The 26,738-nt window shown below is 50.1% G+C and overlaps 11 protein-coding genes across 11 annotated transcripts; 6 read left to right on the plus strand and 5 right to left on the minus strand.

The window, feature by feature from the left end:
* Positions 1-373: 373 nt before the first annotated feature.
* Positions 374-1,537, plus strand: HER10_EVM0010881 (ACC synthase; the record flags this gene model as incomplete). The annotated part of the gene is made up of 1 exon (XM_035480326.1): positions 374-1,537. The coding sequence occupies one exon, from the start codon at positions 374-376 to the stop codon at positions 1,535-1,537; it is 1,164 nt and encodes a 387-aa protein (XP_035335330.1).
* A 2,236-nt stretch (positions 1,538-3,773) lies between these two features.
* HER10_EVM0009041 (uncharacterized protein) lies at positions 3,774-4,550 on the plus strand (the record flags this gene model as incomplete). The annotated part of the gene is made up of 1 exon (XM_035478543.1): positions 3,774-4,550. The coding sequence occupies one exon, from the start codon at positions 3,774-3,776 to the stop codon at positions 4,548-4,550; it is 777 nt and encodes a 258-aa protein (XP_035335208.1).
* A 47-nt stretch (positions 4,551-4,597) lies between these two features.
* Positions 4,598-6,211, plus strand: HER10_EVM0001875 (uncharacterized protein). The gene is made up of 2 exons (XM_035471610.1): positions 4,598-4,963; positions 5,062-6,211. The coding sequence occupies exons 1-2, from the start codon at positions 4,802-4,804 to the stop codon at positions 5,929-5,931; spliced, it is 1,032 nt and encodes a 343-aa protein (XP_035334680.1). The 5' UTR covers positions 4,598-4,801; the 3' UTR covers positions 5,932-6,211.
* Positions 6,212-6,325: 114 nt separating this feature from the next.
* Positions 6,326-7,518, minus strand: HER10_EVM0002460 (benzoate 4-monooxygenase; the record flags this gene model as incomplete). The annotated part of the gene is made up of 3 exons (XM_035472170.1): positions 6,326-6,640; positions 6,700-6,982; positions 7,052-7,518. The coding sequence occupies 3 exons, from the start codon at positions 7,516-7,518 to the stop codon at positions 6,326-6,328; spliced, it is 1,065 nt and encodes a 354-aa protein (XP_035334721.1).
* A 69-nt stretch (positions 7,519-7,587) lies between these two features.
* Positions 7,588-8,016, minus strand: HER10_EVM0008256 (benzoate 4-monooxygenase cytochrome p450; the record flags this gene model as incomplete). Its single annotated transcript, XM_035477785.1, has 1 exon — positions 7,588-8,016. The coding sequence occupies one exon, from the start codon at positions 8,014-8,016 to the stop codon at positions 7,588-7,590; it is 429 nt and encodes a 142-aa protein (XP_035335146.1).
* Positions 8,017-8,625: 609 nt separating this feature from the next.
* Positions 8,626-10,604, minus strand: HER10_EVM0008544 (glycosyl hydrolase family 43; the record flags this gene model as incomplete). The annotated part of the gene is made up of 5 exons (XM_035478061.1): positions 8,626-8,658; positions 8,721-9,722; positions 9,796-10,074; positions 10,140-10,302; positions 10,372-10,604. 5 exons carry the CDS (start codon positions 10,602-10,604, stop codon positions 8,626-8,628), a joined length of 1,710 nt encoding a protein of 569 aa, XP_035335171.1.
* Positions 10,605-13,119: 2,515 nt separating this feature from the next.
* HER10_EVM0010535 (uncharacterized protein) lies at positions 13,120-14,226 on the minus strand (the record flags this gene model as incomplete). The annotated part of the gene is made up of 2 exons (XM_035479992.1): positions 13,120-13,847; positions 13,905-14,226. The coding sequence occupies 2 exons, from the start codon at positions 14,224-14,226 to the stop codon at positions 13,120-13,122; spliced, it is 1,050 nt and encodes a 349-aa protein (XP_035335306.1).
* Positions 14,227-15,510: 1,284 nt separating this feature from the next.
* Positions 15,511-17,284, plus strand: HER10_EVM0003947 (major facilitator superfamily transporter; the record flags this gene model as incomplete). The annotated part of the gene is made up of 5 exons (XM_035473608.1): positions 15,511-15,634; positions 15,794-15,828; positions 15,876-16,143; positions 16,194-16,364; positions 16,419-17,284. The coding sequence occupies 5 exons, from the start codon at positions 15,511-15,513 to the stop codon at positions 17,282-17,284; spliced, it is 1,464 nt and encodes a 487-aa protein (XP_035334842.1).
* Positions 17,285-17,571: 287 nt separating this feature from the next.
* Positions 17,572-18,955, minus strand: HER10_EVM0007654 (uncharacterized protein; the record flags this gene model as incomplete). Its single annotated transcript, XM_035477204.1, has 5 exons — positions 17,572-17,792; positions 17,845-17,967; positions 18,044-18,346; positions 18,442-18,505; positions 18,575-18,955. 5 exons carry the CDS (start codon positions 18,953-18,955, stop codon positions 17,572-17,574), a joined length of 1,092 nt encoding a protein of 363 aa, XP_035335101.1.
* Positions 18,956-19,642: 687 nt separating this feature from the next.
* HER10_EVM0003484 (uncharacterized protein) lies at positions 19,643-24,226 on the plus strand (the record flags this gene model as incomplete). The annotated part of the gene is made up of 9 exons (XM_035473159.1): positions 19,643-19,670; positions 19,726-19,876; positions 19,930-20,153; positions 20,225-20,583; positions 20,642-20,743; positions 20,799-20,958; positions 21,023-21,333; positions 21,393-21,616; positions 24,013-24,226. 9 exons carry the CDS (start codon positions 19,643-19,645, stop codon positions 24,224-24,226), a joined length of 1,773 nt encoding a protein of 590 aa, XP_035334810.1.
* Positions 24,227-24,953: 727 nt separating this feature from the next.
* On the plus strand, positions 24,954-26,187 carry HER10_EVM0002484 (uncharacterized protein; the record flags this gene model as incomplete). Its single annotated transcript, XM_035472193.1, has 3 exons — positions 24,954-25,054; positions 25,106-25,709; positions 25,759-26,187. 3 exons carry the CDS (start codon positions 24,954-24,956, stop codon positions 26,185-26,187), a joined length of 1,134 nt encoding a protein of 377 aa, XP_035334722.1.
* Positions 26,188-26,738: the final 551 nt, after the last annotated feature.

The following is a 26,738-nucleotide window of genomic DNA, read 5'->3' on the forward strand; positions in this document are numbered from 1 at the left end:
TTAGTCATTCAGCCAGTACGTAAGTCCAACAACTGAGATGCTTGCCCAGGCGCCATGACTCCACCACTTTATTCCCTGCGGATCTGTCAAGTGGTACTCGTCTGTACGGCTTCAAATATCATGATCAATTCGCAACCAAGCTCTACAGACTGGGCTCATGAATGCTTTTTGTCTGTTTGTTCATTCCTTCTTATCTCTGTAATTCAAAAGTCACTGAATTTCATGCATGCTCACGATGTTTCTCTCTACCCGAGGCGAATCTGCCGAAAAGGCTAGCGACAACTTACACATCTGGAAAGCTTTGGGTGATCTCTACCACCCCACTGTCAATTCGGCAGGCTTTGCAACTCTTGGTGTGTCGGAAAACACGTTGATGGCCCAGGAGCTATCAGAGCATATGTACAAACGTTTCAAGTTGCCAGTTCATTCATTCACCTATGGAGATGGCATGACTGGGTCTAAGAGGATCAAATCAGCCCTTGCTACGTTTCTCAACCGACATCTGCAGCCTGCAAGCACCCTAAAGCCAGCACACTTTACAATCACAAATGGCTGCAGTTCTGCCGTTGAACACATCGCCTGGGCCATAGCCAATCCTGGTGATGCCTTTTTGCTGGGACGGCCTTACTACAATACCTTTGTCCCAGACCTGGTTTTGAGAACTGGTTGTAAGGTCATTCCAGTGGACTTTGGGCTTATCGACCCCCTGGCCCCTGAGGCAGTCGACCACTATAAGCGTGCCCTCGAAAAGGCAGCTATGGGGTGCCAGCGAGTCGCAGGGCTTATTATATCAAACCCACACAATCCCCTCGGCAGATGTTATTCTCGCGACAGCCTGCTCAACCTCATGAGTTTCTGCTCCGAGAATGACATGCACTTCATTAGCGACGAAATCTACGCCTTGTCGGTGTGGGAAAATAAGGTGGACCAGGGACCTGAACCAGCGCCTTTCACTTCATGCCTGTCACTCACCTCAACTGACTTAACACCCGACCGAATCCATACAATTTGGGGCATGTCGAAGGACTTCGGCGCGAACGGGCTGCGGATCGGGGCTATCATCTCCCAGTCCAATCCGTCTCTGCATAAAGCATTAGTGGCTGTAGCTCTTTACAGCTCTCCATCTTCTGCATCGGATCACATCGCAGCCAACATTCTCGAAGATGACAAGTGGTCAGACATGTTCATCCAGACGAACAGGACAAGGCTAGCCGACAGGTACGGGCTTGTCGCGCGCTGGGCGAAGGCCCATGGCATCCCCTACACAACCGGCGCGAACGCGGCTTTCTTCCTCTGGGCTGATCTTGGGAGTGTTTGGAAAAGGCACAATCCTGGAACTGTCAAAGACGAGGACCTGGATGACTTCTTGATGAAGCTCTTTTTGAAACACAAGGTATATGTTTCTTCGGGAAAAGACTTTGGTTCCGAGAGTGTTGGGTGGTTCCGTATTGTGTTCTCTCAGGATGAAATTCAGCTGCTTACTGGCCTGGAAAGAGTCGCTGCTGCACTAAACTCCGGTGAAACAGCCAAACTATAAGTTAGTAGTCTCCTCGCCACGGAACCATTGAATTGATTTCACCCATCTGTAATATCCATGATCCTTCCCACTTCAAAACATTCGAAGGCTTTAGGTGTCAGCCTTAGCGAACATGTTTTGGATTGCTACGCAGCTCGCATTGCCGAACTCGTGAGAAAGGCTTATAATATCCGGGGGTTGTGATGCGTAACCTACCTAGGTATCGACGGCACCAGGACGGCCCGAAATTGTCGATTGCAGACAGAAACACACTGAATGCAGGGTGAATGGGGGTGCTGGGAAAAGGCCAGAAGTTCCAGCCATGAACCGGAACTAGCGTCTTATCGTTGTATCCAATTATGAACAGAAGTATGTTCCAGGCATAGGTGTGTCCGTACGATCCGTATGATTACCGGTATTGCTGTCTCCCCCTCCCCTTTGCCGAAGCTTGAACTTGCGGGTGATCGTCCTTCATGCGGGGTAAATCTGGAGAGTTCCCCGCGCGGTGAAATCTCGCTATCGGGGCAACTAAGACCACCCGGTGTTAGGCAGCATGGATACCTATGAAGTTCCGGAACACCCGACCAATGCTCAGTGAACCTCGTCTAGGCAAATGAGAAGGGGCTCTATGGTTTTATCCCTTCGTCCACTTCAAGTGCCCTTGCTCGAATTCCGACCATGTTCCAGACGACATTACGCTGAGTCTCCCGAAACTATCTCATCGTCTCTGACGCGCTTGATACTGTCAGGACTCAATCTTGCAATGGTGCCCTCGGACGGGAGCAGTGATCAGCTTACCGCACTGCGTCATCGACGGAATAGAAGGGTCCCTTACGTCAATCAAGCATGGTAGGCCTTCCGGAGACCCGCCCAGCCCACGAAAGTTCTCTGACTCCTTTCCAAGCATCGAATGCAAGAGGAAGAAGATCAAGTGCGACGGTGTTAACCCCTGCGCGGCATGCACACGGAATTCGGTCGTATGCCAATACCACCCACAGCGTCGATTACTAGGCACTCCGAAGCTCAGTTCAAAGTAAGTTAAATCCCTTCAATTACATGTAGTTATTCTTCAAGTAAACTCTTGAAATCTTCTCTCCTTCGTTGTCCCACCGCAGGATCTAGGTAGCTCACGAAAATCAAGGAACGCGGATACAAGCAGACCTTCTCACACTTCTCCTCAACATGAAAACTTACTCAGCGTCTCAAAAACTGTATCTACACAGACTCGATCATCACAATCGCCTGGCCAAGAGACGAGTCCTATCCTTGAGTCCAGGTCAAATCTCATGTCATGTGACGCAAGTAGTAATTCACCGGAGTTTTGTGGCCCATCAAGCTCTGAGTTCACTTTCGGAGTTGTCAAAGGCAATCTCGAGGCCATGGGAATCCCGCCCGCTATCTTGGACAAGTCTACTCCGAAGACCAACCCTACATCAAATATGCCATCTCAGCTGGCACAATATGGGCCACTCATGAAGATTTTGGCCCGAGATCCCCTATGGGAAATCAGTCTCGAAGATGCTAGCAACCACATTCAACAGTGGTTTTCGGGCACCGGCTTTCTCTACGCCGTGGTCAGCGAAGAGCAGCTGCTCAAGGTTGCTGGTAATGTTTTTGACACTCTACGGACCGTCAACATTCACGAGACGCGGGGTCGAGGAACTCTGGCAGAGTGTCTATTCCACAGTGATACCAACAAACTGAAACTTATCCTGGCCACTTGCCTGACTTTAGAGAGCGGCAGTTGCAATGACTTAGCTCAGAGGCTCTTTCAGAGCGCCACCGAAGCTGGCGAGGGGCTTTTATGGGGTAAAAACTCGATTAGCAACATACAGATGCTGGTGCTGATGGTGCGTATTGCTCTTACCTGAAACAGGTGGAATATCTTTCCCGGGTGATGTTACTGACGTGTGCACACATAGGCCCTTTACTACTATCACCTTGATGAAGAAGTACGGACCGGTCGTATCATTGGATTTGCAGCTCGGCTCTGCCTCGAAATGGGCTTACATCGCAGGACTTCTGTAGATCGCTTCGCCAACTCGGAAGAGCAAGCAGCGGGGCTACAGACGTTCTGGTGTGTTTACATGTTAGAAAGAAGGACGAGTCTGGGCCAGGGGATACCGTTCTATATACAGGACTGCCATGTCGACCCCACACTACTCGCAATGGTAAGACTACACTAACTCTGTGACGTTGCACAAGATTGTCCTCCAAAGACCTGCTGACAAGCCGATAGAACGGACATGATCCGGTTATGACCGCTCTTCTCGACTGGACCAAACTAGCGGGCAAGACGTGGTACGCCCTCAATAGCCAAGTCGAGAAAGAGAGTGAGCTTAACCTCGACGAAATCGACTATCTGGATTACCGGATAGAGCAGTGGTATCAACTTCTGGCTGACGACCTGAAGCTTGCACCCATCCAGCCGGGACAAGAGGTTCGACATGTTCAGGCCGTGCTGTTTCTCCGCAAGAGCCATCTGCACAACCTGATCTGTCGCCCGGTACTCCAGTCTGGTACGCGAATCACGCAGTATCAGAGACATGCTGACAAGGCCGTCAACATTGCCAGAGAGTCGCTGCGGATGCTCTCAGGCCTCAATGAACACACCGCCATCATAAAGCGTAATCCGCTTTTCTTCAAGCACCTCTTACTAACTGCTTTTGGCAACCTGTTGCTGGCGGTTGTGAATGCCAGCTCCATGTTCTGCGACAAAGTCACTGTCGAGTTTGACATCGCGCTTGATATGATCAGAGCCCTAAGCAATAGGTCGACGTTGCTGTTGACTCTTTGGGAGCGTCTTCAAGGCCTACGGAAACTCACGGCACGGCTGTCTGCCTCCTCGGCCACCGCATCGAGTGGCAGCGGGGAAGGTGAACAGAGAGATAGTGTCGAAAGTCCTTCTGATGCTCTATTGTTTGGAAATATGGGAGATATGATGGTTTTCGATCAGCTGAACGGGTTCTTTGATCTTACGCCCATGTCCACCAATTGTTCAATGGGCAATTGGACCTTTCCGATTGGCGATTGACCAAGTTCCGGTCACTTCCGAGCCGGAACTAATAGCGGGGTCAATCTAACTCCGGTCATCCCGTCAGAGTAAGAACTCATTAATTACCAAGCAAAAGAGTCAGCTCAGTGCAGTCAACTCCGCTGTCTCATCGAACAAATGCTGAAGTTGATGTGATCAAGATCTGAAGCAGTGTCTACTCTAGTGTTTGTTCAGCTTTAAGACCCTGCATTCTTAGCAATTGCCTCTCTACGATCGCAGCACTTCCTAACATGGGCTCCCCATTTCCGATGGAGACCTTGGCGGGGTACACGTCACGAACAGTGCCCTTCAAAGCTACCTCAGATATAACCATCAACGCCGATGTCGTATACCCCGAGAAGTCGGATGGCTCTCCCGCTGTTGTGCTGCTTCATTATCACGGCGGTTTTCTTGTAAGCAATTGCTTCCGCTCGAGCCGTATACCCAGATGAATTATCTCACTGGATCGCTTGATCTACGCTGTTCAGAGCTAACATGAGGACTTTACTAGATCGTCGGAGATCGGTATTCGTTCTTGCCTCACTGGCTTGTGCATGCCTCCGCCTCCCGTGGATGGGTCTTTGTGACTCCCGAGTACCGCTTGATGCCCGAGTCGACCGCACACGACTCCGTTGAAGATGCTGCGGACGCCTATAAATGGGCCCTGTCGTCACTGCCGGAAATTATAGGCCGCCCGGTCGGTTCAGTTTTAGTCGCTGGGTCAAGCGCTGGAGGGTATCTAGCTCTCAACACGGCCGTCTCGGCTGCTCAAAAGCCTAGCGCACTTCTGCTCATCTACGGGATGCTCGATCCTTCTGGAGCTCGATACACAACTCCCGGGAAAAACATATTCGGTCGGCCGCCAGTCGAGACTGGGCCAGTTCTGGAAAAGTGGCCCATGGCTAAGGCTTCGGGCGAAGAGAGGAAGCCTGTCTCAGCTTATCCGATATCTGGCGACCCGTCCGCTGACCCCAGATTTGCTCTTGCTTCGGCACTGCACATCGACGCCCTCTTCCCCGACTACATGACTGGCGTCTCTGGTCTTACTAGTCAGATTGCCACTCAAGGAGCTGCAGCAGTACCCAAGGAACACCAACAGCTATTCCCACTTGACTTTGGAGATTTTAGTGGCTTCCCGCCTGTCATGCTGCTCCATGGTGCGAACGACTCAGCTGTACCGGTTGAGTGTAGCACCAGAGCCGCAGAGAAGCTCAAGGCATCTGGAGTGAGTGTGTTGGCAGAAATCCCATCTGATGCGGAGCACGGTTTCGATGGAAGGTCCGGTAACGTCAACGTCGAGACATCAGCTGGGGATTCGGTGACTGCTGTGGAGTCTCTCAGGAAGGCGATTGGTTTCCTCGAGCAGAATGCGGCCAAGTAGCGGCGACTTTGAAAAGCCCAGCTTTCAATGGAGCTTGAACATAAGCCGCGTCAACTTACAATCGATAGGGATGTTAGAGTCAAAGAGTGAGATTCAACAGGTGGATACAACGTACCTCTTAGGATCGAATCGTGAACCTATTCAGAACCTATCTTGCTTGATTTATAGTTGATTGCACATTGATCATAAACTCTGGAACAACTTGAGTGTAGTCAGGTCATTCGAGATAACTGAAATAGTCAGCACTCGCTAGCACAGATAGAGGCATTCAAGCTTGATTAGTTTCATCCATGGCGCGGTCACATAACCGCCATTCTCTCATTCTTTTTCGACTAACTCATAATCACAAAGACGCTGATATGAGACACGTTACTCGATTTCTTGCACTTTTAACCTATCTTCTACGAACACGACACAACAATGGACCTTCTTTCTCCGAAATTCCAACGCTGATAGTAGAGATAGCTTCCATTGGCTCCACCGCCTCAAGATCATAACATCTAAATGTTGTCGCAACAAGCTTGAGCATGTTTGTCATGGCCATATTGCGTCCGATACACATGCGATGGCCCATGCTAAAGGGGCTGAGGAAACGCTGGAGCTTCTCTCCTTCTTGATCATAAAATCTTAAGGGGTTGAAAACATCGTGATCTTTGCCCCAAATGGCAGGGTTGTGATGAACAACGTGGTTTAGGCTGAACAGGCCGGTCTTGATATTTTTGTAAGCAAATCCAGATCCACCAATCTTTGGAGAAGGGAGAGACGTACGCCCTTGGGAACTACGTAGCCCTCGATTTCGAAGCCTTCCTTGGCAGTCACTTCCCGCTCCAGGGGCATAGTGAAAACAGAGTTCATCCGGAAGTTTTCATCTAGACAAGCCATGACGTATGGAAGCTTTGCTTCAAGGTCTTTGATAGGCACGATGGCCGAACCAACATCATCAACAGTTGCATCGACCTCCTCTACCACTTTGGCGTGTACAGCCGGGTTTTGAAGAATGTGAGAAAAGAGAAGAGTAAGGGTTCCAGACGTCGTATGGGAGCCAGCAACACTAAGGAGAAGTATGTTAGAGAGAACAGCGGAAAAGTTCATCTGAGCAATGCAACATCGGACAGCTTACATGAACGCAAATGCCTCTGTTTGTATGTCTAGCTCTGTGAGCTTAGAGCCTGTCTCCGGGTCCACGGAGTTGATCAGACTGGTGATGAGGTCTTTTCGAGCAGCACCAGTGTCAACTAATCGGTTTCTCACACACTCCGCGGTGAGTCTCTTGAGGTTTTGTCTAGCGGCGAGAAGCTGTTGCAGCCATGGAATCGGAATCCATGGAGAGATGGCTTTGATGAGCGGCATAAAATCAGGAATCATGCCCATCAGGCAAGCAAGAAAGATGTGGTCATTGATGGGGGGCAATTTAGAAATGTCCTTTTCGATCTGCGAGTCAAATTGACAGCGGAAGGCGAGATCTCCTAGGACATCAAGGACAAAGAAGGCTATTAAGTCCTTGAGGTCGAAAACTTGGCCTGTTTGGGAGTACTCGTCGAGGTTTTTGCGGAATTGAAGCATGTGACCGTCAATGTGCTGCTCCATTTCTTTGATCGACTGCAAAGAGAAAGCGTGTGCCATCTGTCGCCGCCGCATCGAGTGTACCTTTGGAAATTAGTGCGGGATCTCCAATACCTTGCTAAACTTCCTCCAACGACTCACCTCTTCATCTCGAGTTCCGAATAGATTGGGATTAAAAGAAGTGAAGCCATCATAAAAAGCTGTCTTCGCTAAAGCTCGGCCGGCCTTGTAGATCCTCGGTACGGCACTCCCTTGTCTGAAGGAAAGCATGTTGGGTCCAATGCGGACTACATCCCCATACTTCTCGTGCAGAACGACTAGTGTCTCCGGAAGATGCAAGTTCCATAGTTCCCGGAGTCTCCAGAAGTTGGTAACTGACGCAAGAAAAGGGCCAGGAAATCTGGCCAAAGGATGTATTTTCCGGTAGTAAAACGTATAGAGACCGATGAGAACAGCCAAAAATGCTGTTGTCGACCCGAAAGGGTGCGCGGTTGCGACTGGCAGTAGCTGTTTGGCGTCCATTTCAGCCTTGATTTCTGATCTTTGGTGTTATCGGGTCATCGGATCTACGCACATCTAGGAGGATAATGAAGGCCTATTATATGCCTAGTCCTTTTGACTTCAGTCGTGCAGACACTCGCAAGTCCATGTCTCTTCACATTCAAGTGCGGGCGGCCGAAATTCCGGAAACACACTTCGGATTGCTTCATACAGTTCGATGATTCCGTCTAGGCCAATCGGATTGCTCCACCGGCAGATCGAAACGGAATTCCAAAGGGTGGACACTAAGAAATGGAGAGGGACCGTTCCGTGCGAGCCAATCAAGTTGGTCTAACTCACGGAACCCCAACTTACATGGGTCATTCTGATCGTTCATCTCGATGGTCTTGAACCTCGGGCCTGTCAGAAAGTACTGCCGCCTGGTCTATGTTAAGTCCTGGGGTAGATCTGCCCACGTTATGATGCAAGATACCCATGTGTAGTCTCAAAGCATCATTTCAGATGTTCTCTCATTGTCAGAAATGATATCTGAAGGTGATGGCTACATCTATCCGGTGAAGCACATCCATTAGACTGATTGCCTCCATGCAAATGCCCCTCTGACCGCCCCTCTGACCTCGTACCGTCACACTAGTTTAGTTCAGTCTGGATGTACTCAAAGTCCTTGAAAAACAGGTGATGTTAGTCTTTCCGCCTTATCGAAGCTTAGGAGATATTCAACATACCGCAGGATTTAGAGTCGGAAGTCTGGTTCCAGTACTATAGATCGCGAAATGGGTTCCGACGAAGTTCTGCCAGCCCTCGACGTATGACTGGAGCCAGCGATTCTCAACAGTCGCAAGCCAACTTGGTGTTTTGTCTCCTGTAGAGTATCCTAAACGATATCCTACATCCTTGGCCTCGATGAAAAGCTTCACTGGCTCACCATTGGCAACATCCTCATCCTCAATGTAGGTGGTATTGAGTGTGGCGTCGGGACCCGTCCTAGTGTGCGTGACTATGCATCGCCTACCAGTATCGTTCGAGTAAGTAATGGCGACTTCGTTGTGGTAGTGGATGCTGAGATAGACACTTGCACCGGCCTCCTGTCTCCACGATGCCGGGCTGAAAGAGCTGACTTCGGTGCTAAAGGTCGTATTGATGTCGACCTGCTTGCGAAGTAGTGCTGCCGGGGTTTCGCGATCGTTCAGAGTGTAAACATTGCCTCTGATTCGAAGCTTTCCCTGGCTGGACTCGAAGTCTGTGAAGCCTTTGTATGGTGTCCGTGTATAGTAGTAGGCTTCATCAGTGAGTCCACCCTCGAAATCGTCGCGCCATATCTTGGGCCGGTCCAAGTCGTACAAAACGTCGGGCATGTATTCAGTAATGGGCTCGTTGTTGTTGAACATGGGCCACCCATCAGCGTCCCATGTTACAGGACACAGGAAGGTCTCGCGACCAAGCTGGGGAAGTCCGGTACTGTTCCTAGGATTTTGTGGTCGAATCGCTAGGAAAACTGCCCACCAGTTTCCATCGACGTCGTCAACAATGTCTGCATGTCCCGTCGCAAGTACTGGCAGAGACATATCTTCGCCATTCCACAATACAGGGTTATGCGGGTTACCTTCCCACGGGCCGTCCAAGGTCTGCGAGCGATACACATTTGCTTTGTGATTGGCCTCCGTTCCAGAATCGGCAGTGACCATGTAATATGTGCCGTTGAGTTTGTACAAGTGGCTCCCCTCAGTCTAACATAGTTTGGTCGACGGTTAGCTAGGACAGATTCATAATTTGCTGGTCGTTATGGCTAATGGGGCTTACAAGTGGGTAGCCAAGCTCTGGAGGTACTGTTGTCGTGTGGAGAACACGAGAGTTACTTAAGGAGTCGCCAGTCTTGATATCAATCTCCGTGATCCAGTTTGCAAAATTACCATTCTCGACAAACTCGGAGAATGTCGAAGTCAAATAGACTTTCCCATCGTCGTCGAAAAAGAGGTCTGGGTCGAAACCCCACTGGTCAACATATGTAGGTTCACTCCAACTAGCCTGATCGAAGATATTCGGGGTTGTGACGTAGAATGAACGGGGGACCCGTGTAACCTGTGGGAAGATCCCGTCAGTAAGTAGATAAAAACACCTCAAATACTACCTTTTAAAAACCTTACATTGTCGGGAGGGCTGATCACATCAAACACTGTGTCAATCAGGTAAAAGAGACCGTCATGGTGTCTCAGCGTTGGCGCAAAGATACCTCCACTCGGGGCAGTACCCCGCATGTTCAACTGGGACGGCCGCGATAGTGCATGGCCAATGTTTTCCCACTTCACGCTGCATCGATTGAGTGAGCATTGGGTAACACGGTGCTACGCAAAATCGCCTGGAAAGGAGTAGACTCACAGGTCGGTTGAGTGGTAAATGGGGACGCCGGGAAAGAACTCAAACGTGCTAGTTGCAAGGAAGAAGTCTTGACCAACTCTAATGATCGTCGGGTCCGGATTAAACCCCGGAATGATAGGGTTCACGAGACCTTGTGCGAATGCTATCCGGATGTCAGCCTTTGGTATTTTAGTCGCTGCTGATAACCTGATGAACTCACTCGGAAGCAATACAACGACTGAGGCCAGTCGCATGAAAATAGTGGACTTCATATCGGCTGTCTTAGTGTCATTGGACCCAAATGCAACACATAGATGGTACTACCCAACCTTCTACCAGATGTCACGGACCAATCTTCCCGAGGTATGGATGCTTTATATTGCTCTGAATGAATCCGGGGTAAATGACGTTGGGCCTGCACCCCTCACGGATAAATGCCTGGCTCAATTGACCCTGGGCGGGATGCCGGGTGTGGCAGGTTGCATTGCATTTAAGCTAAAAGTGGACGAACCTGGCTAAAATGGCTCCATTCGGTTTTCGCGATGATGCTAGCCGAGATGCTAGAAGAGCCATGCCGTAACCCTCCCAATTTCAGGGTTTCCGTTCTTCGACTTGTCGTGGGTATCATCGTGCTGTGAGCAAGCGGCGGCTGAGGTATCATCAGATCTCTGCAATTACCATATTTGCTTTCCAGAACCTTGGGTGGTGCGACCAACTTGGCATTTGGGCCAGACAACGTGTAGATCAAGGTAGGTGGTCAATACTACTTTATATCCTCCCGGCAATGCCTTAAGCAAGAGACGTCAACTGAGATAGCTCAACTGAGGCAAGCATACTTGTGATCAAGAGTTGCATGTACTATTTCTTTTCACGTAATTGTTAGTGCATTCGCGTTGATGTTGAGGGCGACACAGAAGTATCTTCCCCACGCACCGAAGACAATTGCGTTGTTGCCAGCCAGCAGTAACACGATGTGGGGCGCAAAGCTCAACTCGATGCTGATGCTGCCGTGGGATTATGCTTTGTTCGAAGGCTCGGTGGTACTATTCATCTTGATGACTTCAAAACAGATCAGTTTACTTTCAAAACTATGGTACTTGGGTTCAATCAACTCTTTGTAGGCACAAAGCCTTGGTTCCTAAATTCGTTGTTTTAGAAGCTGAACAAAGCCCTTTTCATGATCGTTCTCGTTACAATGCCACTGTCATGGCATTCATTGTCAAGATGACCGGTTTAGAAACGTAGATTAGACCTTTGCCAAATTCTCTAAAAGTGTAATGAATCCTCCACAGTGGAACACACAGCAGAACCCTACCCACGATACGTGTACCATTTCCACGACAACAGCATCTTATACCTACTTTACACAGCTGATCCACTGCAACCTCCCCAGACCCAAAACAACTCTACTCTAAGAACCTTTGCGGAATATCCTGCGCCCACCATTCGATATGTGTGACCAACCGTCCGTTGCATTCTATTGCACGCAATGCGGTAAGCCATACGCCTCAGTGTTCCTTCCCGGCAAGTTTGAGCGCTGTCAAAACCCCGAGCCTTGCAAGAAGATAATTGAGCTCGATGGAGGCAGCGTTGCTAGGGGCGTTTGCGAAGACTGCACCCGCCATCTTGTTGTTATTCCCGCACTCGCTTTGGTCGAGTCTGAGCTTCTGAGAAATCAGCGTAAATGAGCAGGTCGAAAAGCATACGATTTCCAGATCTAGGTTATTATGTACAATAATGGAATTACTCCAGTCTCAAAGAATTAGACATTGGTCTTCGACATTGAAGGGTAGATTTTTGTTCAACGGAAAACAGGTGGCTTATTTCCATTTTCGGCCGCAGTAGAAACTCAGTCTCTCAACTTAATGTTCATGTCGCCACTTAGTTGCATGTGGCATCGCATCGAAAAGTTACCTCGCGTGTGCCTGCTCTCCCTTATCCCACTCCACCTGAGATCCAGTCGATTGAGCAGCAGACTGACTTGCTGTAAGCGGACCCGAAACTCCAGCCAAGAGTCGCTCATACTCTCCTCTCGGACCACCAAATACTTCCAGGCTTTCCTCTTTTGTCATTGGCGCCCCTCGTCTAGCATGTGCTGCCCATATCACTAGCATCCGGTTCAGTTCCCTATAGGCAGCCTCTTCGGAGTCACAAAGCAAGGTCATTGTCAACATTGGCCCAAATGAACTTCCGTTGTCCCGCAGAACAAAGTACAGTCCAATATTCGTTCAAAGTCAGGGTCCCGACAAACTCTTGGAAGTTAACGTCACTTACACGAGATGTTCGCGCGTGTATCTATGGCCGAACTACCCTGCGGAGATGAGACAGGGACTACACATAGAATCACAGAGTCTCTGGCGGTCAGTCGACGACATTCAGCTGCGGCTGAGGAGGAATTGATGGAAACTGAAAGAGCATCAGGCATTAGAAGGAAGATGAGTACTGGGATACTGAGATAATTATTCGTTAGAGAAAGAGGAGTAGTCAGCATGAATCATACCATATCAGACTGTGCCATAGATGCCTTTCTGCGACATCCTTCTGATTTGATTTAGTCAAAACCTGGGCACCTGAGGGAGGCCGTGAAGCATGTTTACAAGCTGAGGCATGCACATGCAAACGTCCCGCATCCATCAATGGCCAGGTCTTTGTTAAGAGCTTGAAACCGTCATGAATGGTAATCACATAAGTATGCAATCAACCAGGACATACAAGATGATGCTTGGCGACGGAAAAGGGGAAAGCAGAGTATAGGTTCCTACGTCTCATCTACCTAAGTAAATGTTTGTTCACCGCCGTCAAAGGTTCCTTACCCAGTAGTACTTCAATGACGTTTCGGATAGCCAGATCCTCGAAGCCGATTCTTGTTTCAACAGCTCCACCAGCGGTGTGACATGTCAGACTCACATCTCTCATGGATATCAGACGCTTATTGATGTGCGGCTCGTTCGAGTGTACATCGAGTCCAGCAGCGAAAAGATGCCCTGACTCTAGCGCATCAGCCAATGCCTCTTCATCCACCAGGTTTCCACGCCCAACATTGACCAATCGAGATCCTGCTTTCATTTTCGCTAGGCGTGAGGCATCCACAAGGGCCTTGCCGCCTTCTGCGCCTCCAGGGGCTGAAATTACCACGCAATCTGCGACGGCGAGCATGGAGTCCAGGTCTGGGTATCTCACTGCTTTGACAGTGGCTTCCTGCTCCGCTTGCTTTGGAATAGGATCGACGTATGCTATCTTCATGCTGAAGGCGGCAAATGCCTTCTGTGCAATGCGATAGCCGATGTTTCCGAGGCCAATGATACCGAGTGTGTGCCCTGCAGGGTTGTGTGCTGCCTCGCTATTATGCCGGTGTGCATCAAGGAACTGGTCTGCATTACCACTACGTGCTGCCGTATTGGTCCATTGCATGTTGCGGAATACTGATATGATGTGGTAAAGCGCCATGTCTGCCACAGCTTCTGACGATGCTGAAGCTCCATTGCAATACAAGATTCCTGTTGTTCATGTCAACAAACGTCTCGAAAATGTTGAGAAGAAAGGCAGTGGTGTACCTTTCTCAGCCAAGACATCAACATCTGCCCAGTCATATCCAGCACCTGCGGAGGCAAAGACTTTCGCGGAGGAAGGCAGAAGTGAGATGAGCTCTTTGTCCCAACGGCCCATTTCTCCGCCTGAGTTCCAAAAGGGTCGCAAGATCGCTGAGAAACTGCCCCATTGCTGTTCCCTCAGGGCCTTCAAGAAGGCGTCCCTCTGCCTCTCTTCTATGGTTGGCCGGATGATTGTAGCGATCTCTTCCAACGCCTTGTATCGCTCTGGATTGTATTGTATCGGGTCTCCTATATGGAGCACGATTGGCTTGACAGCACTAGGCATTTTGTGGTCGTGTTGTGGATGCCAAGATCTTCTGAGTTGCTGGGCTGGGAATAGTCTCGATCTATCTTACAACATGTCGCGTACAGGTGAAAACACGCAGTCATAATGTGCTGATTCACAATAACGTCCGATAAGATGGGGATCCAGAGACCTTAAATCTTGGATGATTTCAAAACATCTGCCCATTCATGTCCTTCTACAGAGCACGGTATTCGGGCAAAGTTCCCGCCATACTCAGCGATATCGGGGACTTCTCCGAGCACATCATGCCAGCCCTCGGTTGATTTCCTTACATCCTCTCCCCTGTACTTGCATGCAGCTCAACTGATTGACCCCGCCGACAAAGCGAGGCTTGCAAGGAAGTGTGACGTATAGTGACAATACCCGACCGCTAGAACCTGCGATGCGAGCTCAGAACCTCAGAACTTCCGACTCCCGAGCCGTAGGATCAACCAGTGTTGCTAGCTGTGTTTCACCTGCGCCAACAGATTGTGATGTACTGTCAAAACCCCCTACAGATAATCGACCCCACGATCCGGGGTCGATGCTAGCGGGTATGGATATCCGGGGTTGCGGGGAAAGTGGGATCTTGATGCGCAAGTGCCTAATTTCACGAGGTCGGAATGCTGATGAAGTCCAAAATTTAGACATGAATGTAGTCCCAGGTACCAGAACGTGGAGCTGAGCTTACGGTGGTTCTGGGAAGTGTATCAAAGCCTCGAAGCCTTGCGCAGGCTTGTCTTGCAGGACTATGACTTCGATGGTCCGGGTCCGGATGTTGTGACAATTGCACTCGTTGCAGGTAACTTCTCAAGCACCACATGACACAGTTGATGCTACCTTCCTTCTAGCATCAATACCCATGTCTCAAAATAGCCAACAAGATTACTTTCCGATGAAGCCCTGTCGATCTATCTGTTCATGGTAGACTAGACCAAAATCATGCGAGAACCGACCGGCTCATAAGCCCGTTCCGACCAACCAATCTACTCGCCTGATCTGATTTCAGCACACATCTGACTATTGTTACCATGTAGCCATTCTTCTCGCACAAGATCCACTGCTAGAGCAGATTCTCCACGATTTCTTGCGGGGTAAGGAACTGAGTCTGGGCAATGGAAAAGTTGTATCCGTGAGTACCTAGGTTGCGGATATCGGCAAGCAGTCCGATGACCTCCCTTCGGTCAGCCGTAAATAAGTATGTGACTGCGTCCGAGCCTCATTCCACACCAATGCGTCCATCTCAAGATCGAACGCACTAGAAATTCTCATTTGCACACAAGGATGGCGTTGAATGACCTTCGTAAAGACGACACTCTTGGCCTTCATGTGGAAACGCTCGATCACCCACTGAAATCAGACATATCTCAGGATGTACCCATCGAGAGCAGGGCCTTGAAAGAGCGACGCCTTGTGCGGAGGATTGACGTTCGGATGTGAGTTGCTCGGTGACTTGTCGTAAGTAGTCTGGTGTTTCTGACCACTGTTCTAGGATGCCCTTGATGATGCTACTCTATAAGTTCACCAGATTTTTCATAGCAGAGCTCTCACTGACGTGGTTACCCAGAAGTACATGTGCTTAATTACTTGGACCGCAACAATGTAAAGCAATGGTCTTCGCTAAAAGAAATCACGCTGACTGTGATCAGATCGCGACGGCCCGTCTAGGAAACTTTGAAAAGGACATCGGTCTGGTTGGAACCCAGTACAATACCATTATCAGTGTCTTTTTCGTTGGATACATCCTCATACAGGTTCCCACAAACATGATTCTCAACAAGATGAGACCCAGCATCTTTCTTCCAGTCGTCATGTGCTGTTGGGCTGTGGTCAGTGCCTCCACCGGGGCTGTTCAGAACTACAAGGGAGCTGTAGTTCTCCGATTTCTCCTGGGCTTTGTTGAGGCACCCTTCTTCCGTTAGTTTCCACTAACAACTATCACAGACTCGTGGCTAACCACGCTATAGCTGGCGCCTTGTACCTCTTCAGCTCATGGTATACGAAGAAGGAGCTGGCTGTTCGTATCTCGGTACTATATGCTGCAGGGCAGATGGCAGGTGCTTTCGGTGGCCTTCTGGGCAGCGCCATCATGGGCGGCATGGATGGAAAGCTGGGCCTCGCAGATTGGAGATGGCTTTGTGAGTTTTCTCCTTGAAATCAGTGCCTGATGATATTCTGACTTATCTAAACAGTCATCATTGAGGGAACAATCCCAATTCCGGTCGCCATCGTGACGTATCTCACACTTCCAGACTATCCAGCAACTACCAAATGGCTCACCGATGAGGAGAGGAAGCTCGCTATCCTTCGAATCACGGAAGAAGCAGTTGAAGAAGATAATCGAGAAGAAGCATCAGCGTTGCAAGGTCTGAAGATGACGTTTACGGATCCAGCACTCTACATGATCTGGCTCATGCAACTTGGACTCAACACTGCTGCCGCTTTTACCAACTTCTTCCCCACTATTGTAGCGACACTCGGGTACAACCAAAGAAACACATTGCTTCTCTCTGCTCCTCCATACGTGTTCGCAGCGATGTTGGGCATCACCAACTCTTGGCACAGCGATAAGCATCGTGAGAGATGGCTGCACATCGTGTGGCCGCAGGTCTTTTGCAGTGTCGGCTTCATCATCTCGGCAACTACTCTCAACGTTGCGGCTCGATACACGGCGACATTCATGATGATGAGTGTATATGGCTCATTTGGATGTATCTTGTCATGGGTCTCGACGACGCTTCCTCGGCCGGCGACTAAACGGGCTGTATCATACGCTGTCGTGAACGCCGGATCTAACCTGGCTTCCATCTATGCAAGCTACTTCTATCCAAAGTCCCATGGCCCGCAATACTGGCAGGCGAACATCATCAATGTGGCCTTCTCCGGAATGTGCATTTTTCTGGCCACTTCACTGCACTTCTACCTTCGTTGGCGCAACCGTAAGCTCCGTATTGCCGGAGACGAGGATCTTCAGAACGAAGGCACACGCTTGGGATCACGGTCGACGAAGTTGGGTGAAAAATGGCAGTGCCACCCCGCCTATCAGTATACCTTGTAGGTGAAGCTCAAGACCCTGGAGGAGCCCCGAAGCTCACTCATTGGAAACATGAACCCTATCACCAACTCAGTCATGGAGGGAGCTCAGAGATTCGAGGAAAAAGACGTGTATATCAGTCGATACTAAGAAATGGAAGGGTCGCTGCGTGCTATGACTAAGGTAGCTCGTTAGATACTTCTAGAGGACTGAATAACAATCCAAGACTGTGACTTTATCTACTCCAGCTATGAAGAGATTCCTTTTGAAGACTTGATACCGGCCATTCATTGAGACTCATGCGGCGCTTATCAGTACTGCCCAATAGGGATTGACGTGTCCCACATTGAGACCAATATTTGCCTGTCGCCCTCCCATGGCTCTCTTCCATGGGATACTTGGAAGTTATCGACTAACAAAAGATCTCCCTCTTCAAGAATCAAGCTAATCTCTTCCTTATCAATGACGTCAATAAGCTTGTCAAGAAGCCTACGTGGGATCTCAGTATCGTCTCCATAGACGCTAGGAAGATCTGGCAGCATGTCAGTGAGCATGCGTCACGTAAGCTTTCTGCAAGAACTTACAAGTCATTCCGTCACGGCCGATATGAGGCGGATCAAGAGCACCAATGTCTCGCGTAATACCATGACGCCCGACCAGCCCGTTGAACCAGACTGGCCTGCCGCTCGCCGGTAGCCTGCGTATACCTATCGTTGGAGTTCACGTCAGAATTGAGGTTCTTGCTCTTCATGCTAGCTGAGAAACATTCCGCAGGAGCCTTACCGGGAATATGCTGCGTCAACTCCAGACTTCCATCCTCGTTCCACTTGAAATCTGATGTCAGCTTGCGCACTTGCTTTTCAACTTTCTGCTTTGTCGTCGCTTCGTCGTCTTCTGGAGTAAGTTCCTGCCCGAAGCTGTGCTCGCCAGCCCAGTTGAATTGATTGACCTTGGCTTCATTCCCAGGGGCACGAAAGACCATCTTCATCCCCAAGCCACGCTTGCTAATTTCTTCCACAAGCTCAGGGATCTCGGCTTGGACCTTTTCGAATACGTTGGCACTGCTCGCGATTGGTGTCGCGCCGCCTTCAGCACAGAGTCAGTAAGTATGAACTATCACAGGCACTCAGGTCAACGAGATCAATCTGTTTCGCAATCGCGCAATATCGGGATGAACTCGCCTTTGGGCGCTTTCTTCACACAGTAGAAGTGAATGTTTGAAGGAAAGCGGGTGTATCTAGAGTACTAACGATTGAACGTGAGTTTACTTGAACACTCAATACATCACCTGTGGCCAAACGTAAGCGCCCTCACCTCATTGTGTTGGTAGAATCTGGTGCTGGGCGACCCTTCATTGGCCGTCCAGACATTGTCCGCGAGTGGAGTTCTTTTGCCGGCCAGTCCAATTTGAACATGAGGATAGGAGCCTCTGCCCTTCTCAGCTGCGCCTACGAGTTTTGAGAAAGTCTCGGCTGAAGCGTGTCCTGCACCACGGATCAAGACGGCACCGTGCTTATCCAAGAGATCTTGTAGTTTTCCGGAGTTTCCCAATGCCCTAAGCGCCGCCGCAGAGTCGGCGACGGGAGGTGCGAGACCAGTTGGCCCGCTTGACTTGACTTGTAATCCATAGGGGAGCGCATGGCCAAAATAGGTCCTGGCGCCAGGGACCTCAAAGGCTTCGAGTTGAACTGCCATTTCGTTGCTGTATTGAAAGTTCTGTGGTCTTTCCGTACTTGGTTTGTATACAACGTTGTGGCATATTGCCATGCCTAATCAGGTTCCATGTCTACACTTATGCTACTTCATTAGCAGATACCGAATGCATTACGAGCAGTTCGGTCCGCAGTCGGATGTGCTCCGGGTGTTTGTTCAGCCTAGACAACGTTGCATGCCGATGTTGTCCAATAGTTTGTGAGGATCGAATGGCGAATCACAGGAGAAAAGCACGACATAATCGGAATATCCCCGACTCCAACAACACCCTTGTGTCGAGTAAGAGCATGTCGCCAGAAGCAGGAAAGCGTTCGGTATTGCCTCCCGAGCACTAGGACTAATTGAAAAAGGCCCTCTTGAAAGTATTATCAAGTCCTGAGTAAGTCCGGGAGTTGCGCTCACTTTACCATGTCTTCCTGGCTGACCTTCGGGGATATTCACACGACATCTTGGCTCCATAATGGCGTGCTTCGCTTCCCGCAGCTGTGCAGACATAGACGCACGCTGTTAGCTAACATTTTCCAGATTAACGGATACCACCACTGACGCTTGAATGAGCCTCAAGGTCATAAGAGTAAAACTTCTGCATTTACTTGCTCCAGGTCTTGGTGCTGCGTTAATCAACCGATCTCCTAATTGATTCCAAGGTTCGCCCTGGCGTAATTTGATATGGCGTCCAGACAAGATAGTATTCAAGGTCAGCAGAGTTCTCTGTTCGCAAGGAACAAGTTGTATCTAACACCTTCATCTAGCTGCGCCTTTCACTCGCTCTCTTAGCGATGGCGGCGAAGATTCAGACAAGGATGTCAAGCTTGGCGTTATCGAAGTCAACGTCTTGCAAGAGCGGACTATTGGACTCTTCGGAGCTGTCTCCTTGATTGTCAATAAGATCATTGGTGCAGGGTACGTCTCAAGATCTTGAATCTTGGCATCTTTCCCATTTCTGACAAGCGCAGCATCTTCTCGACCCCCAGCACTATCTTCAAGCTTTCGGGTAGTGTAGGTATGGCAATGATGTGCTGGGTGATCGGAGCAATCATCTCGACGTGCGGTATCTTTGTTATGCTCGAGTTTGGAAGTGCAATCCCTAGATCTGGTGGTATCAAGAACTACCTTGAGCGATCCTTTAGTCCCCGGATCATGCAAACTTGCATTTACGTCTTCTATTGCGTCTTCTTGCGTAAGTGTCCCTGATGCTCCGTTAAGAGCGTATCACGGCCAGCTCAAGGACCTCCCTAACACGCAACATAGAGGTTTCGGCAAGTAACGCCATCACGTTCTCGTCGTACATCCTTGTTGCATCAGGCGCCGACTCGACGACGTGGAAACTGCGTGGAGTTGCGATTGCTGGCGCCGTGTTCTCCGTCGGAATCCACACGGTTGCGCCTCGAACAGGAAGAGCGATCCAGGATTTGCTATCCGCGGTGAAGCTGTTCACGCTGCTCTTTATTGTATGCTGCGGCTTCGCAGCTTTGTCCGGCCATCTCAGGGTGGAAAGCCCTCATAACTTTACCAATGCTTTTGAGGGCACTTCCAACAGCGGATACAACATCGGATCCGCTATCCTCAACGTCATTTTCTCCTTTCAAGGTTATGATAATGTCAATGCTGTGAGTTTCAAATCAAATTTGGGCCGGTTGTTGCGGTTTACTAACCTGATATGCCCAGGTCTTGTCTGAAGTCCGTAATCCGCAGAAGACTCTGCGAATCGCGCTACCTCTCTCCATGAGTGTCATTGCAGTGCTCTACCTGCTAGCGAACGTGGCATACGTAAGCTCAATAACCTTCATCGCACTGTTAGTCGCTGGCTGACACAGACAATTAGTTTGCCGCCGTGCCCAAAGAGGCTTTCATCGCGGCAAAGGTCACCGTAGCCGCCACCTTGTTCGAGAATATCTTTGGACCCTCGGCAGGAGCCAAAGCTCTTCCAGCACTGGTCGCTCTGTCGGCACTGGGACATCTCCTGGGTGTTGCATTTACCATTCGTGAGTTCCTCAACCTCGGTCAGCACTGTGAGCTCAATCAACTGACTTCATGTTCGCCAATCAGCTCGCCTGCTGCAAGAGCTGGCAAAGGACGGCGTACTTCCGTTTTCCAACCTGTTCATGGAGAATAGGCCGTTTCGTACGCCCATTTACGCCTTGATTCTACACCTTGGAGTGACTGTTCTCTTCATTTGTGCACCGCCGGCTGGAGACGCTTTCAACTTCGTCGTCAGCTTGTCTAGCTACCCGACAACGGTCTTGTTGACAGCTATCACCGTTGGCTTGGTAAAGTTGCGTTTCACCGACCGGGAGAACTTCCAATCACCGCTCCGGGCACCCTGGATTCTGATTGTGATCTATCTTGCGGCGAATATTGTAAGTGTGCCTATGGATTCGAGGACCGTGAGGTTTGATCGCTGATACCTGGTGATTAGTTCTTAATCGTGATGCCGTTTGTAAGACCACCGAATGGTAAAGGCAGTACCTCGCTGCCGTATTGGCTTTCTTCTGTTGTTGCGTTGGGCATCCTTTCTCTTGGCGTCATTTACTACGCATTGCGGTTTGTGATCGCTCCGAAACTCTTCGGTTATAGACACCAACAGATTCAGCAAGAGCTCAGTGACGGGTCCAAAGTTACTAGGTTTCAAAGGATTAAAAGGTGATCTATAGGATATTACGTCGCCAATTATAGATGATATTAGTAACCATCTTTGATTTATGTTAAGCATCATATTCATTCGTTCATTGAAGTCGTTGTTGTGCTGTGGATTGATTGTGTTGTGCTGACGGCTGGAAAGGGGTCATGGGAGGCCCCTTCAACGCCTTGTGGGGTGCTTGGCATGTCGCGACGCACGCATGCATGTGCTCGTCATTAACGAAATGCAGTGAAAGGTAAATGCAAAATGACACTTGATCAAGCTTAAATTGAGTGATCCTGATAAAAGGGCTCAAGGTGAGGCCATCGTCATAGCTCTAAATCGCGGACAACAACAACAACCCGCCGCTATCCGCTGCATCACCATTCGATCGTGTGTTGTGACGTCGTGAAACACAGCCGCCGGGGTTCATTTGGCGCGGAAGCCAGCGTTGGCGCTGGTTGGTGGAGACTCAGCTTGGAAAATGCGTTGAGTTCATTGATGGAATTTTGGCTGAATGACATCGGCGGACAAGGGTCTCTCTCCCTCTTTACCTTGGCAACCAGCTACTACGTAGGTATGTACTCGCCTTCTCACCAGAAAACCGCGTCCTGGCGTCGGACTCGAGCCCCCCCAAAGAGCAATATGTAGTGCAGATGGAGACGGTGTCAAGATCAGGCTAAGCGTCTAGGTGTGACCAGGGTTGTTTGACAGAGAAGGAAATAGGGGAAATTGGGATTAGAGATGGAAATCCAGGGACCAGAGATGACATCAACGAGGGTTTTCGGCTATGTGACGAGCTTTCGGGATAAACTTGGGTGGAGCCTACTGGTTTTCGCGGGTGGAATCGGCTATTCCATAGTCCACGATGGAGAACATCTAGAGATACGGGCAGCAGATAGGCTTTGCGAATGGGGTCACGATAATAAGGTCGGGTGCTAATGTTGAGTGAGAATACGGATTGAAAATTAGAACTGAAAAAATCGAAATGTTTCGATCACCAACAAAATGATCCCGGTAAGCCACACACCCGAAGTTACTTGCCGATTGTTGTATCCGCACATGTCATAATCTCACGGTTCTCAACAGCTGCCACCAGCACCGGAAGACATTACGGCAACGGAGGACTCCGCTGGCCGTCCTCCGTCTGGTCAATGCTTCCACTTATGGATGTTAGTTGGTCTTGTGTGTGGCGAGACGCCGACTGCAAATGCCGTTAGTAGCAAGCAAGCAAGCAAGTTGCAAACCATACAGGCACGGGGATTGAGAGCATAGACTCTGGTAGCATCGGGCACGTGAGGAATAGCTACCACACCAGCCAAAGCCAAAACAAGTCTGCGGGGGCTGTGCTTGGATGGTCCAGGATCATTAGATGGACGGAGATGCACGAAAGATGCACAAACAAGGGGTTTCCTCAACCACCTCGAGCGTTTTGCAAAGCTCCAGCGAACCAGCAGCAGCCTTCAACACCAAGTTCCCCAGACGTCTTCCAGGAACTCCCCTGGCACTCCAATAACGATGAGAGTCTCCTCTCCTTGAGCACAACGTACAGCACTGTATCCGTAGCGCTGCAGCAATGATGAGAGAGAGAAAGCAAAGGTCCAGTCTTGTCCCCAGCGGCATCACGTTACTGCACCCGGGCTGTGCCGATTCCACCCCGCATATCGGTCGACATCACCCCACAATCGACACTCTGGAACGATGTCGACGCCATGCCCAATTGGGGCGACTGCTGAGCGTGGTGCGATGCTGGTGTCACACTGATTCTCATTCTGGCCGCGAATCCCGTTTTGCCTCCCTCCCCTGCGGAGATGCCTTGTACCGTACGGTGTACCGCTCAATGCTCATCTCAACCTACCTTACGCACTACGCAAGTGCTGTTAGCTACTGTGTGGGCGGGCGGTGCCATGCCATGCTTAGCCCCCCTTGGCCTTGGGGAGGGAACGGCTGGGGGTGACGGGGTTCTCAGACACAAGATTGGCGCGGCGCGAAAGGTCGAGACGGGACGTTATATGAATACATTGCTTGCCGCTGCCACCTCCTCATCAAGACGCTTGCTTTTAGCCCGAGAGATCTATCTAATCATCCCTTGCGATTGTTACCCACACGTAACCAAGATACAAATACCGATTTCATCCCCATCCCACACACCATCTCCTACTGAGATACCTGATCCCACAACATACAATGTTCAGACAAGCTTCAAGAAACTTCACAACCAACGCTCGCATGCCGCCGAGCTACTTCTTGCAAACTCCCCGTCGACTCGCCATGAGATGGTACGTCTTTTGATCTCTGATTCGGTCCTAACACCCCAACCTGGCACCCATTCCCCCTCTTCCCGGCTCCCCCGAATCCTGGGGTAAAACACCACAACCGCAACCGAGAGACTTTGGAACTGACGAATCCGGCATAATAGGATCCCGCCCACAGTAGCAGTCGTCGCCGTTGGCTACGGCCTCAACGCCTACCGAGAAGGCATGGTCGAACGTCGCCGAGCAAAGAACGCCGCGGCGGAGAAGCAGGCAATTGAAGATCGCATGCGGGCGGCAAAACTCATGGATGCCTACGGCGACCGATCGAGTCTCGAGGAGCTAGAGAAGGCGATGGCAGTCTACGAATCCCAAAATTAAGGATCGACCGACCTCGATGTCTCAGTACAATCACTTCAACCTTTCCTTTATCACCACAACATCATCACAACATTCGACATCATCGGAGAATGGATCAACCTCAGCATCGGCAACGGCGTTTTACAGCGATCAAGGATATTATTCGGCGGGATCACAAGGAAACGTTTTTAACATGTGATGGGCGCTGAAGCTGCACAAATTGACAGCTTGCATTTTCAGGGACGGAGGCATGGCGTTTGGGCAGGCGACTCTACATGGAACGCATCACCATGGTCAAAGTTCGTCATAAACTGGTGTAAATACTAGCAACCCGAGTACATATTGAATACTCAAAACAACACCTCTACATTCACAATGACTACCAAAATATTCCAATGATGCACCGACCTATTCCCACGTGCACCCGATCACAGAACAGAGGATCATACCCCAGTACCCCGCACGCGTCCCATGATGGACGGGATCCTCGGTGGCGCTCACAACGTTGAGAACGGCACCAGTCCGGGGGACAGATACCGCCACACCGTCCGTTCCTCTTGATTCGCCGGCGCAAGCCACGTTTATTAACGCGTGTTGCCAAGGCTTCCAGCTGAGCTGGTTGATGCAGACACGAAATACGATGCGAGGCATGCGAAACACGTAAGTCCAGCCTGGTTGACGATGAGCTTCGATGTTTGCTCTCCCTGGTCGACTTCATATAGGATGCGATGTGTTGTGAGATGCCAACATGGACGTGATTTTCTATGCATCGTTGGGAGCGCCTGACTTTCCGTCGGTAAAGCATTCAACGCCAAAGCTGCTTCGCAATATGGGTGGAGGTTCCTCCCGGTGAGTCTGTGACTGTGCCCGTGGTGAGCCCAAGTAATTGACATGAGATAGTCCGTCGCCGCCTCCGCGCGTCCCAAAGACGCTGCCGTCTACCACGATTTGGATCCAGCATTTACCTCCACTCATATCTGAGACAACTCGTCAAGCGATCCTGTCCATCAGACAGATACGCAGTCAATACTTAACGGGGGGCATATCGAACATCGCCCTCGAGGACTTGACGTCGCTCATTGAGAGACTTGAGTTATTGATTGAGGATGCTCGACACGTGGCCAACATTCGGGACTACATCACACTCTGCACAGAGGAGACCATGCTGCGATTATTGAACGATCATGAACCGATCTCGCAAAAGCTGCTTGAAATTTCCCATGCCGTAAATCCATTCCTTGGGTCACAGAGGACTGATGCGGAGAGACTGGGGGCAGCCTCTACCTCAGGAGAAGATGACAACCTGCCTATTCCTTTTAGACCGTCTGATACATGCCTGATAGATGAGTCTGAGAAGGACCTCTTGGTCTTGTTGTATTATTGCAATGTTGAGCTTCTCGAGGCTTCCGTCGAAGAGGCGCTGGGTCAGCTGTTGAAAATGGCGAAAAAGTACGGCACCGTCAAGGACTTGGATCTTCGCAAAGAATCCCTTTCGGAAACCGAGGTAATGTTAATCTAGCCACATATAGAACCTCGGCTTACCTGCGTTACAGATCAATATTCACTGGATCTTGTTCTACTTGGAGAATAAGATCTCCCTCGCGATAGCCGCCGGTGGAGACCCACCCGAGTCTGGAGCCAAGCTCGACTTTGAGAGGAGCACTCGAATGAGTCGATTGTTGACGATTTGTGAGATGTTGCTCTCCGAGGGAAGATTGGACCAAGTCTGCTTTCTCTTGATACCTTTGCGGCGGTGCATCGCAAGCCAGGACAAGACTTGGTGGCGGTCGAGGACAAGACGACTACTCAAAGGCATCAAGAAGACGCGGGCCGGTAGGCAGAAGTGGCATATACAGCTTGCGGATGAACAGCTGCTTTGTATCAAGAGCCTGGAGAATGATGGCGGAAAGTCGTGGGGTTGGCGTGGTTCTTCCACGATCCGGCCCGAGGCAATTGAGATGGGGAAGGTGAAGGGCGACTGAACCGTTGTGGAATCTGCCTTGCAAGAGCAATGGGCCAGGGACTAATTTCGTGACTGAGAATGGACTAAATATGTAGTATAGGTCTCTCAGAACGTCAATCATTCCATCTATATGAATGAAGCGCTCTGAATCGGTCGGGATCGAACGCATGTAAATGGATGGCCGCCATCCACCAAGCGCCGTGTTCACCTCCGAACAACCGGCGGATAAGTGGAGATTGGCCCCGGTTTTGGGGCCGATTCAAGTCTCGAGGATGATCCGGGCTAAACCAAAAGTCGTTTGGATTGCCATGGAATTGGTATTTCTTTTGGTCCGCGTTCCTTTTGTATTATGAAGGTAAGGCCTTAAATTTAGTATTTGAAAAGTCCAGTGCCGCGTTGGATCCTGAAGGATTGCCTTGCCTGACCAGCCTCGCGCTAATCTTCGCTGTCGTGTAACTCGTGTTCACCTGGTCCTGTTGGGAGGTGGTGCTCTGAAGTGGAACCTTTTCAATTGGGTTTTAAGGTTTACGAGAACGAAAACGCGCCCAAATTGACGATGGATGCTCATTT

This window comes from Colletotrichum scovillei (assembly GCF_011075155.1).
Source record: "Colletotrichum scovillei strain TJNH1 chromosome Unknown Contig00004, whole genome shotgun sequence".
NCBI lineage: Eukaryota > Fungi > Ascomycota > Sordariomycetes > Glomerellales > Glomerellaceae > Colletotrichum > Colletotrichum scovillei.

Coding starts and splice junctions, on each gene's coding strand:
- HER10_EVM0001875 (XM_035471610.1), top strand. CDS start 4,802: ATGGGCTCCCCATTTCCGATGGAGACCTTGGCGGGGTACACGTCACGA. Junction 4,964..5,061: donor ATTATCACGGCGGTTTTCTT/GTAAGCAATTGC, acceptor GGACTTTACTAG/ATCGTCGGAGATCGGTATTC.